This window comes from Talpa occidentalis, unplaced genomic scaffold (assembly GCF_014898055.3).
Source record: "Talpa occidentalis isolate TD23 unplaced genomic scaffold, MPIMG_talOcc4v2.1 talOcc4.10, whole genome shotgun sequence".
Taxonomy (NCBI): domain Eukaryota; kingdom Metazoa; phylum Chordata; class Mammalia; order Eulipotyphla; family Talpidae; genus Talpa; species Talpa occidentalis.
In genome coordinates, this window is record NW_023600993.1 from 13,194,362 (window position 1) to 13,206,586 (window position 12,225).

General features: G+C 48.2%; 1 protein-coding gene across 1 annotated transcript in view; it reads left to right on the forward strand.

Annotated features, from left to right (window-relative positions):
- Positions 1-1,186: 1,186 nt before the first annotated feature.
- Positions 1,187-12,225, forward strand: part of PLCL2 (phospholipase C like 2) — a 155,552-nt gene continuing 144,513 nt past the window's right edge. Inside the window, 2 exon segments of the mRNA XM_037524812.2 lie at positions 1,187-1,199; positions 1,202-1,509. Of these exon segments, the coding sequence (XP_037380709.2) occupies positions 1,187-1,199; positions 1,202-1,509 (321 nt within the window).

Here is a 12,225-nt window from a genome sequence, read left to right on the forward strand (position 1 = left end):
GGCGCAGCCCCCCGCCGCGCGGCGACGGTGCGGGCCCGGCCGCCCCTGCCCGCGGGGCGCTTCCTCCGGGCGCCGAGGCCACAGCGGGGACCCGGGGGACGTGGCGGGGCCCGGCACGCGGCGGCCTCCCGGGAGTTGGGCTCCGGGCGACCCCGGCGTCACCTCCACCCGCCGGGGCCGGGAGCCCCCGGGCGGCGCCTCCGCGTGGCCAGAGAGCGTCGGGGCGCGCGCGCTTCCCCGCACCCTGCGCCCCAGGTGGGCGCCCGGGCCCGCGCGCCCTGAGCCTCTGGGGGGAGCCCCGGAGCCTGAGGGGGGCGCCCCGTTACTTCAGGGTGGGGGGTGGCCGGAGCTCCCGAGCCTGAGGGGGCGCCCTGTACCTCAGAGTGGGGGGTGGCCGGAGCCCCAGAGCCTGAGGGGGCGCCCCGTTCCTCAGGGTGGGGGGTGGCCAGATTCCCAGAGCTTGAGGGGGCGCCATGTACCTTAGGGTGGGGGGGTGGCCAGAGCCCCAGAGCCTGAGGGGGCGCCCGTTCCTCAGGGTGGGGGGGTGGCCAGAGTCCCAGAGCTTGAGGGGGCGCCCTGTACCTCAGGGTGGGGGGGGGTGGCCAGAGCCCCAGAGCCTGAGGGGGCGCCCTGTACCTCAGGGTGGGGGGTGGCCAGAGCCCCAGAGCCTGAGGGGGCGCCCCGTTCCTCAGGGTGGGGGTGGCCAGAGCCCAGAGCCTGAGGGGGCGCCCCGTTCCTCAGGGTGAGGGGTGGCCGGGGCCCCCGGCCTGAGGGGGCGCCCCGTTCCTCAGGGCGGGGGGTGGCCGGGGCCCCCGAGCCGGCGCCCCGCGGCCGGGGTGAGCGCCGGGCCGGGTTATTTGCGGCGCCCGCGGCGGCGCGTGTGCCGGGGCGTGTCTCCCCCCGGGTGCCGGGAGCGGGGCCGCGGCCGCCGGCGCTGACTGGGTGTCTCTGTCGCCCCTGCAGGGATCTTCTGCTCTTCCTGCCGCCCGGACTCCAGGCGCGCGCGAGGCGAGCCCGAAACAAACATCACAGCTAAATTAAAAAAAAAAAAAAAAAAAAGAAGCGGAAGAAGCGGCCGCGGCGGCGGGAGCGGCGGGAGGAGGGGCCGCGCGCGGCGGCCCGAGGCGGCGGCGGGGACGCGGGGACGCGGGGACGCGGCTTTGTGCTGGCGGGTCGCGGGGCGCCCATGGCGGAGTGCGGCCGGGGGGCGCCGCCGGCGGGGCCCTGCCCACCTCCCCGGGCCCGGCCCTCGGCGCCAAGGGCGTCCTGAAAGCCGGAGCCGCGGAGGGCGGCGGCGGAGGGCGCCTCGGCCACGGGCGGGCGCGCTGTGACAGCGGCGGGGTGTCCAACGGAGACTGCAGCCTCGGCGTGTCCGGGGACGAAGCCCGGGCCAGCCCCGCCAAGGCGCCCCCCGGCGCGGCGCTCGCCGCGACTCCCAGCCCGGCCGCCTGCCCTCTCCCCCGGGAGAGCAAACCCGGCGGCCTGCCCCGGCGGAGCAGCATCATCAAGGTAGGGGGGAGAAGGGCGCGCTCCTCGCGGGTCCCCGGCGGCCCTTGGGGGGTCCGTTCCCCTGGGGGGAAGCGGCGGTGGGAGGAGGGGGTGCAAAGGGGAGCTCTGGGCTAACGGGAACCCCTGGTGCATGGGTGCTTGGCATGGTGTGAGCAGACGCTGGATGCAAATGGCAATTGCAGAGAGGGAGAGGTGATCGGTGCAAGGGGGAGCTGTACTCACACATCCCCAGTTGAACTTGGGGCTGTCACCTTCCCCAGGATTGGCCCGGATTTATGGCCTGTACCTGCCCCGGCAGGGCATGTCCTTCGGTGATAGCCTCGGCTGCTGACCGACTCCTGGGAGGTTTCTGTCGGATTTTAAGACAGTGATGATGTGAAGACATTTTCTTGAAAATCCCAGGCAGCGAACAGACATTATTTAATCGGTCCTTGGCAGTCTGTCTGGTTGCCTCTTGCGAATGGAGACTCTTCAAGGATGCAGAATCGCCTGTCGTGCAGTCACACGCAGAAATGGACTAGGTTCCTGAACGTATTTCTGCTTTCTGAGGCTCAGAAGCGCTGGGAAATTACAGTTCTGCTCGATTTAATCTTTTCCTTGCTGCAGCAGGCAGGCCTCCAGTTCTGTGGAAGTTCTTTTGGGCAGTTTTCTTGGTTTTGCTATCTTTTGCACAGTGTTATTTAGTAGAAGAAAGCCGGCGATTAGTCTGTGCATTTTAAAACTCAAGCAGTATATTAGGAATTCCTCAGTGTGTGGTGGTTTCAGTCTCATGTTACATTTTGGTTTGCACTGTAAAAATATTTCTCATGTCATGAGGTGAAAAAAATAGTTGATGAGCTAAGAAAAGCTGAGCTTTAGGCAAGACTGGCTCATTCTACTCAAGTTGGAAGCCGATAAGAAAATGTTGCCTTCTGAAATCAAGGGGTTACCAGGACAGTGAGCTGCTAAGCACATTGACAAGGGTGCATCCTCCCTTCCTGTGACTGCTAACCGTGGCGAGACAGGGCAGAACCAGTCACGGGAAGCAGGTGGGCACTGGTGGTATTTGGAATTTAATGGGACCTACAGAAGTCTTCTAAGTACCATGCACTGTGTCTGGCGGTGTTACCAACTTTCGCAGTTATCTAGTGAAATATACCACCTTGCTAGTGGCTGTAACAGGCAGTTGTGAAACTGCTTTTCGCTTTGTCATCTGTTTGCACAGTTTATGTCTAGGCAAGGGGGCAGTTGAAGGGCTTAAAGATCAAGTGTATTAACCACCAGCCGCATGCTTTGAGAGTTTAAGGAAAGGGAAGTATCTTTTCGCTGCGTGCCTAGCTTTTAGTGACTTACATTTTCTTTTCCTCTGTAGTTTAAGTAGAATAGACGTTGCTTTCGGCGGTGGGTGATGATCTTATTGACCCATCAGAAGACAAGTGTGTGTCTTATGTTTTGTTTTTTTTTTTTGATGCCAGATATTTTGGGTGACTTTCCATTGTGTCATTAATGAAATCTAAGGTGAAAATTCCAGAGAAAATACCAGCTTACCTAATTTTAACTTCTCTTTTTCTTTTCTTTTCTTTTTTTTTTTTTTGCAAGTGGGACCTGGATTTTGTGTACTTTAAAAAAATTAAAACTTTATTGGTGTCTATAGTAGGGTTCACAGGTAATTGTGACAATGATTTAATTACAGCCACATCAGTTTTGATTTTACCTTTGTGGGAGATTAGAAAGAAGGTTGGTTTGCCAGTTTTTCTGCTATCTGGAATTGAGAACTTTTTGGTGGTTGTTATTTCATTATTGAAGATTCTAGAAGCATATGGGGAAACGAATCATTGGTTTTTGAACTCTGAAACTTTCAGATATCTTTTTCATTTTCATTCTAAAGAAGGAAGTTGATTTCTTGTTCGTAGTTTCATTAGATTGCTTCCTGGATCAATGGAGGAATGACAGAGGACATACATGTTTCCTTTAACTTCTGTTCATTGCTAAAATGAGTGGTTTTGGATTTACCTGTCTCATTTCTTGTTTATTACCTTACACCACCTAAGCCCACTTAATTGACTCCTTCCTCATGCAAGTTTCCAACTTGCATTTACTTAAACATCCATCAAAACTATGGAAACAGTGTTGAAAGTTAATCGATCCTGAGTAAAGGACATCGACATGCTGTATTTAACAAGGTGACCACTTGGTACTCTTTTCTTTATGTGGAAAGATCAAGATTTTAGACATTTAGCATATTTTCTAAAGACATAATAGCGTTCAGTCAATACCCGTATACAATAAAGAGATCTTTAACATCGAATTTCACAGAACAGTGAAGAGCACATGAACATTTTTGTCACATGAATGGCAGAAATTATATTTCATTCTTGCTGAAAAATAATAAGCTTAGCAGAAGCCCATGAAAAAAGGCAGTGGTGACATCTTTCTTTGGGCTCCTTAGATCTTTTTGAATCTGAGGGATGAGTGCCGTCAGGTGATGCGAGGTAGAAGGCGTGGACTGGTGAGCAAGGCCAACTGCAGCTGGCAGGGAAGGTCAGGGGGTGGCTGCCAGCTCAGGAGCAGAGTGCAGTGTCTAGAGGGTTGTTTTAGCAGAAATGTTGGGACTATGAGATATGCCTGTCTCCTAGCTTCCATTTTCATTACAGCCTTGACATCCCTCTTAGTAGGGATCCTCAAATCAGAGGGAGCAAGAACAGCCTAAATGTGATGGGCAAAGGAAGGGGGTCGTGCTGAGAGGCAGGGGTGCGCAGAAGTACACTGTAGGCTGACCAGACTGCTATTTCTCATTTGAAATAATTTCTTGGGAACTCCATCTGTTTTGTAAATATGGTGTTGAGTAAGAAATTGTTGTAAAACTATATTTTCTGCCAAGATAGAGGCACAGATCTATACAAAAAGAGCTCCTTGGTTGTGCTAACAGTGTTGATGAAAATTCAGAGAGAGCCGCCTTGGAGAAACTCGTGCAGATATCTTGTGAAGATAAATAAATTATGGACCTCATTACCAGAATTTTCTACTTTTCCTTAGCTTCTTGAAGATAGCATTCTGCTTTCTAGAGTCTTTACAAAGACCTCGATTTTCAGAGAAGGAACCATTATGTTTATCATCTTTAGCCATCCAGTAAATGAAAACATCACTTTCATTTTCTCTTTTCATATTTCATTTCATCTCACCATTCACTATGATCCACACTTTATTTTGAAAGCATTATTTTGATTAATTGTTCGGATGGCATCCATTTTTTCCTGAGTCGCTCAATCCTTTAAATTCAAGAGCTCAGACTCCCATAGGAAATAGTGTTTTAGGCCTTAGGTTTCTTTTGCATTTTATGAAAATGAATGAAGTTAATATGTCCAGTAGTTTATTATTAGCTTATTTTAATCAAAACTAATTGAATATTTTGGTTAGTATGTTAAAAAATGCGGTATAATTGGTGTAAAGTAAAATTCACTCTCTGTCCATTGATACAACATTTCACAAACACACACAGTCTGGTAACCACTCCCACCATCAAGAGAGGGCACAATTCTGTTGTTTCAAAGAATTCCTGCAGTCCCTACCCATCCCCAGACCAGGGGACGGCAGGTGCTCCAATTTTGTTCTAAGTGGGATTATTTTGGTATTTGACAGCACCCACCGTCTGGGTCATCAAACACGCACTGTGTACAAAGCACACGGAAAGGGCTTCACTCTGTTGTGCCTCCACCGCGTTGGCAGCTTACAATTCTGGCATCATAAAGGTCGCACTGGTGTTTTGGGACACCGGATTTGATTTTCACATGTCGGAAGGGAACAAGGAACCTCTGTTTTTGCTGGCAGAAGCAGCTGACAGATAATATGGCAAGGCAGCTGTTTACTTGCTGTTGTGGCTTCTTGACCAAAGCCCCGGCTTTGCCGGGACCAATGGTTTGTGACCTTGCCCAAGGTGGCGGTTCTTATTAGCCCTCAGTCTTAGTCACCCCATTTTTGTCGTAAGCACAGTGTCATGGCGCTGTGGGAAACTGTCACTACCCCAATGCCAAATCTCATCCTCTCTTGACACGGAGCACCCCAAGGCGAGAGAGAGGCCAGCTTCTCCCATCTATCATGCACTTTGAATGAAACAGTAAAAATGTGCATGTGGACGTTATGTTGGCCCACGGTTTAAATAAATAGGCTCCTTGCTGGCAAAAGCTGGGTTGGCTCTCAGTAACCATTTTTTGAATTGGATCTTAAAAATAATGTCTGCACTTGACCTTAGATTTTTTTCCCCCCATTGGGTGAAAAAAGAAACAATTGCATGCCCAGTAAATTTGTAAGCAGACAGAAATAGGAAACAGTGGCTGATCACAGTGCATTTGTCTGCACGGATAGGCAGCCCAGACCATGCAGGTCAGAAGCATCTAATGGCCCATCAGCATCTCCCTGCTTCGTGTCGTACTAATGCACTCGAGGCCACGCAAGATAAAACAGTTAAAAAACCAGGACGTGGGTGCTGGCTTCAGCCTGCTTGGAGAGCTTGTGTCCCAATTCAGAGTTGTTTTCAGAAATGATCAGAGGATATTAATTAATCAGGCGAGCAGAAGACTTACCCCCCTCTTCGTTTCTCCCTTCCCTGTTTTCCAGCCTCTCCTCCAAACCGCTGGGTTTGACTTGCGGTGCTTTTCACCAAATCTGAGTAGACAACTGACAGGAAATTGTTTATTTTATTAATTGCTGATCTCGGCCACTCAAGTTATTTTCTTAGAATGTTCTCTCCCAGAATCTGTTCAGTTCCTTTTATAGTCTGTGTGCTCTGCAAGGGGTCTAAGCCGACTGTTCTTTTATTTTTTAAAATACTTAAGTTACCCACGCCTTAGTATTCAACAGATTAGGGCAATGCTATTTACAGCCCAAGTGCAGATATAAATGAAGTGTGAACATGGCATATTTTCCCATCAGACGGTATCTCCCACATGTGTGCCTGGGAGGACCAAGACACCCTCTTCCTTGCTCCTGCGGTTGGGGTGCTAGTACTTCCTCATCCACCAGGCCCTTGGAGGAGGTTAGCTTCCTTTTTATTCTGTGTGACTGGGCATTCTGAGTGCAGGGGGCAGTCAAAAGTCTTTACCTGTGGTCTGTAGGATCTGAGACTAGCTTTTTTTTTTTTTCTGCTGATAATGATGAACTGAAAGTGTTGTGCTTACTTAATAGTCATGACTCAAACTCAGGTCAGAGCTCCCTGGGCAGGTTTGTGGTGCCTGTTTTAATGATCCTATAGCTTTGGACAGCTCAAAATCTATAATTAATGACAGAACTTCGCCACAATAATGCAAAAGTCCAACCTCCTGGCAGGACACTCGGTACCTGCCTGTTTCCAAGTGGCAGAGGAGGGTAGGAGGCGGGCCCTGCTGCCTCCCAGGGCTTGGTCGCCTGGCAGAGGCAATTAGGGGAGATGTGTTGTCACTGATGGTCTCAGCTGGCCCGGCCCCTGGGCTCCCAGGCTGCACTCGGGCCACGTGTTGCCAGGTCTGTTGTATTCAGGGGGCAGAACAGTGGTGGGAAAAAGATGGTGGGGTTGGGTCTTGCATCGGATTCTGCCCTCCCTCTCTTCCGGGTGACCTTAGGCAAGCTGTTGAAGTCTGTGCGTCTAGTTACCCCGTCTCTGAGACCAGCAGGGTGAAATCCCCACTCCTAGCACAGTGAAGGTTAATAAGATGATGTGTGTGAAATTTACAGAGCAGGTGTGGCAGGTGAGCACTCACTGAGCAGTCCCCGGTCTGTTTTCCTGATTCCTCTTCATTTATGTTCACTTTTTAAAGTATTTCCCCATTAAAAATTCTTCCAAAGCTATGATTGACATTTTCCTTTTTTAAATCTGCCCTCCTGTGTGTTCTCTATCATCTGTCTGTCTGTCTATCTAATTCCCCCCGCCCCAATCATGGTTTCTCTTATTTAGCGTTTACCTTGAAATGAGCAAGCTCCTTTAGCTGCGCTCCCGATGGAGGTCTCCGACAGCGCCATACCCGTTTGGAATATGCAGCCTGTAAGCAGAGAAGTTTCTCAGGCGTGTCCTAGAGAGGACTTCAGGAATGATTTGCTTTTGGTGCCTTTCTAAACCTGCTGCCTCAGCATGCACACAGCAGGGCTGTGTCTGCAGAGCCCAGCTCTGCCACGAGCGGGGTTGGACCGCAGTTTCGTGGAACCCAGCTCCACATGGCTCAGTTTGTCCAGGCCTGTCCGTACTGAGCCCTGTGCCCGATAAAATTACTGATGGTGTGTCCTTTCCCTCTCAAAGACACCCCGTTTTGGATGATAAATACTCCGGTCACCCTCCTTATCTGCTTTTCACAAACTCTTAGAACCTACTCCAGAGCCCTGGAGGTGCTCTTTATGCTGAACTGGCTGTTACGTTCACACCTCTCTTTGCAGTGCTCCTCTCAGCCACCTCGAGGTCTTCCCAGGTCACCCCCTCTCACAATGAATTGTCTTTCTCTACCTTCCAACCCTGTTTCTTTTTGCCTCAGCGGCAACTTCACCTTGTTCACCTTGAACTTATGGAAACATGTAGTTCAGTATCTTTTTTAAAAAGATTTTATTTTTACATAGAAGAACTAGGGTGTAGGCCAGAGGGGTTGGGGGCGAGAGGATTCATCAGAGACAGAGTGGGGAGCAGAACAGGAGGATCTACTGGAATACACTGCTGAGGGAAGCAGCAGGTGAAACAGGAGGGTCTGCTGTGCCATGTGGGTAGTAGCTTCCTGGCTGGGGATCGAACTTGCGCTGCAGAGGCTGCAGATAGCTTCATAGTGCTGTGCTTAACCCCTTGCGCCACCAGGGAGGCCCTAGTTCAGTATCTTGTAGAAAGCAGGTATTTGTATGTATTTGTTGAGTTAATGTCTAATGAATAGATGAACATGAATGATGTAACTTAGAAATTTGATGAAGATGTTACTCAGCCTTAACGCCAGCTGGTTTTGATTGGAATATAAAATTCAGTGAGCTGTGTACTTCAAAGAAGAAATTTATTTCATGTACATAATTTTGGAAACTATTAATAATAGGAAATACCTTCATTTAAGTTGGATCCAGGAATATTGTTGGTTCCAGAATTGTTCTGCAAGATGCTAATGTAAATGATCTGTCCCTTTCTGTGCCCCTGAAATAAGAGTAGACCTTTGAAAATTTCTTTTGATTTATGTTCTGCTATCAAAGTTTAAAAAGCATGGCAAGAGAATTTTACTGTTTAATGTTTCTTAAGGCATTTAATCTCTTTCCTGGTGTTTGGTTTCTCCAAGTGTTGTCTAAGTTTTTGCTGAGTTTTTGTTTATTTTTAATGCACTGAATTACTTTCATCATCATTAGTATTATGCTGTCAAAAAGGCTTTAAGAGTGAGTGCTACAGAATTAATAAAAAAAGAAAGTGCAGAAGAATGTAGAATACTGCTAGGCAGGGTTGTAGAAGTGGGGTTTTTAATCCTTCAGTTCGTTTGGTAGAAATTCCATCTTTTCCTGCTTTTCCTTCTGTGAAGGAAAGAGATACTAAGAAGAAGAGATGAACAGGTGAAGAAGAGATACTAAGAAGTGTTCTTTCTATGCATCATCAGCTCTCAAGGAGACAGGATTGTTTACTTTTTAGAGAAAAGGGGCCACTTCTTCAAGGCTTGGGAATTTCCAAGTGAGGTCTGAGCCATCAGAAGTCTGAGCGATCAGACCTCATGAGAATCACTCGAAAGCCCGTACTTTGACTGCTCCAGCTCTTCTCCACTCACCTTCTGAAATATGCTTTGACTTTTTCCTTTCTCCTCCCCCCTCCCCCAGCAGCACAGCTTCTTCCTCTCCTTTCTCCTTTGATGGGAGCGACAACTTTTTAGGTGCAGGCGGCGTGGGGTCATTTTCTACCTTGGTTTCTTTTTTTTAACAAAAAGTTGAATTGCAGCTGCATACTTCTCAGGGTCTTGGAAGGGGAGAGCAGATACTAATTTACGACACCTTGTTATTTAGAGCTTCTGATGATGTTGTTTATCCCCATTATTATTTTGAAATTCCAAAATAATTACAGGTTTCTAGATGATGGAACACTCGCCTTACTCTGAAATTGGCTTTCAGTTATCTTCTTGGAGTACGCTGAGTAAACGGACTGGCAGCTAGCGGGTATTAACATCCCAGGAACCAAGCAGCTGCATTTAATAGTGAATCTTAATGTCAGTCTGTGGGATTTTTAGGACAGAAGGAGGTCATGTAAAATTCTCCTGTAGTTAGAGATGCACAAGGCCATACTGATTAGTACATTTAGCTCCTAGCTATGGTTGAGTTCATTTATTTGCATATTAGCATAACAGAATTGGAAAAAAATTGTTATGCAATACTGCAGTATGTGAGTATTAATAGAACAAGATGTGGTCTTCCAAACAGCTATTTTCGAGAATTTGTTTTTTTGCTATAGATAGCTGCATGTGTACTCGGCTACTTGTGTGTGCGTATACATCGGAGATTCTGCTTCCAGATAGCGAAGATGGGAAGCAAACTGAGTGATGCAGTGGTAGGTTGACAGGTGCCCTCGCGAGCCCTCAGTCTTGCGAGGCACCCAGGGGTGGCAGGTGCCTGCTCTCTTAATTGAAAATGCCCAGGCAGGCGAGGCTGTTTATGGGCATCGCCGATGAAGCCTCTGTTGCTCTTGACCAATTAGTGTGGCCACAGAGGGGTAAGTGACCTCGTTTGCAGCTACCATTAGAATCGCAAACAATATGACTCTCTCCATATGGTTTCCTGCTCCGTTTTCTTTTTCCTCTTCCTTCTGAGCTCTGATGTCCTGTGGGCACAGTAGATGTAATTTTTTAAATAGTTAACATGGTTTAATGTTTGTTCTTGAAGGAAATACAGCAAGTTGGTTAGCTTTTGTTTCTGTCAACCCCGGCTTAATAGATGCATTCAATACTAATAAAACCATTCTGATGTTTTCATGCTGGGATGTTTTCATCATGGAATTCCTGATTTAGTACTGATTTTAAAGCAGTCTTTATCTCTGGAGTTTCTGATGGTTTGTTGAAAGAGAGCTGTATGCTTTTCCAAGGCTTCCCCTCCTGTGTGTAAGGTCCCATAAATCATTTCCTATAAATTAAAGCTATATTAGAAGTACGACTTCCACATCGTGGGGTAGGTCTGTATATGCGGGTTTAGTAGATGCCGTCATGAGCTTTTTCTGACTAGTTGAACCAGTGACATAGCCAGCAGGTTTGCGGGGCCTTCCTTGCCCCCAGTGCTACTGACATTTGGTTTTGTGGTTGTTTTTAATTGTGTCTGTTTGCGATGGTTATGTAAAGGCCCCTTTCTGTGGTCCTCGGGCCACACTTCCCTGCTGACTAGTGAGCGGTGTTCCATTGTGTTCCGGCAGTTTGGATGTTCTCCTTGGTAAAGTGCCTGTTCTTGTCTCCTGTCCTTTTTAACAAATGGGGTTTTGTCTTTCAAATTGATTAGGCGGCCTTCTGATATTTTCTGGCTATGTCTTGTATCTTATTATATTGTATGTATATATCCAAAAATGTCTGGTATTGACTTGTCTTTTCCCGGTCTTAAAGGGCATCTTTTAATGAATAACAGTTTTTAATTTTAGTGAAATCCCAAGTTATCTTTTCAGCTAATTATTTTTGTGTCCTGTTGAGGAAATACTTAGGTTACGATCATGAAGATACTCACTTATATAACTTCTGGAACCTTTATTTTTTACATTTAGGCCTACAATCTCTCTGTAATTTATTTTTGTAGATGGTGTGAAGTAGCAATCAAGATTTTCTTTCCTTGTAAATATCCAATTAATTAATTCTACGGTTTATTTTTCTCCACTTCACTGCTTTGGCCCCTTATCATGGGCCAGGTGACTGACCGTGTGCAAGTCTGTTTTCTTCTTGGGCTTACTTGCCTGTTCTTGTGTCCACACCACACTGTCTTACTAGGTGTGCACCCAGCAGGTATTAACTAGTACAGTTGCATATTAAAAGACACAGACAAAAATGTTCTATGGTAGCATTGACAGTAATAACTCCATACTGAACTCAAACAGTATCTACCCACCTTATAAAATAACATGCACTGGGGTACTGTACATTAAACAGAAGTGGGGGGGCAGAAGGAGGGTGGGAGGACCAGAGGACCAAGAGCAGATCACTGCTTCATGCCCCCTCCAGTCTCCAGCAAATGTTGGGGAGACACCAGACACTCAGGACTATAGATCATCTGATTATATTTACACAAAGTTCAAAACCAGGCAGACTAGTGCTGACAGCAGTCAGAGTGGGGGTGACAGGGGCTGATGGCTGGCGGGCAGAACCAGGGGGGGCTTCTGGGAGCCAGTAATTTTCAGATTCTGGGTGGTGCCGAGTGGGCATTTTGCGAAAACCCGTTGAGCTCACACGCACCCTCTTTCTGGATGTCTGTTGTGCTTCAGTAAATAAGTTGATTCAAACATTAAATTGTGGAAATTTCGAAGTCACATGCTCACTAGGTGCCTCCCCTGCCTGCTTGCCGTCCCCGGGAGACCTGCCACATGCCGGTGAAGCCTGGGTGGTGTGCGGTCTCCAGCCTGGGGAGCAGGGTAGCCAGGGCGGGATGGGGTGGGGGGAGGTGTCACCCGCAGCCACAGCCTTGCTGACATGGTCTTGAGAACCCCTAAGGAGGTGGTCTGGGTGGGCAGGTGACCCAGCAGTGAGGATGCTGCTGTGAGCTTTTGCAATAGTTTAGGGTGGTTTTGAGCTTTTTAATCCCTTCAGGTGC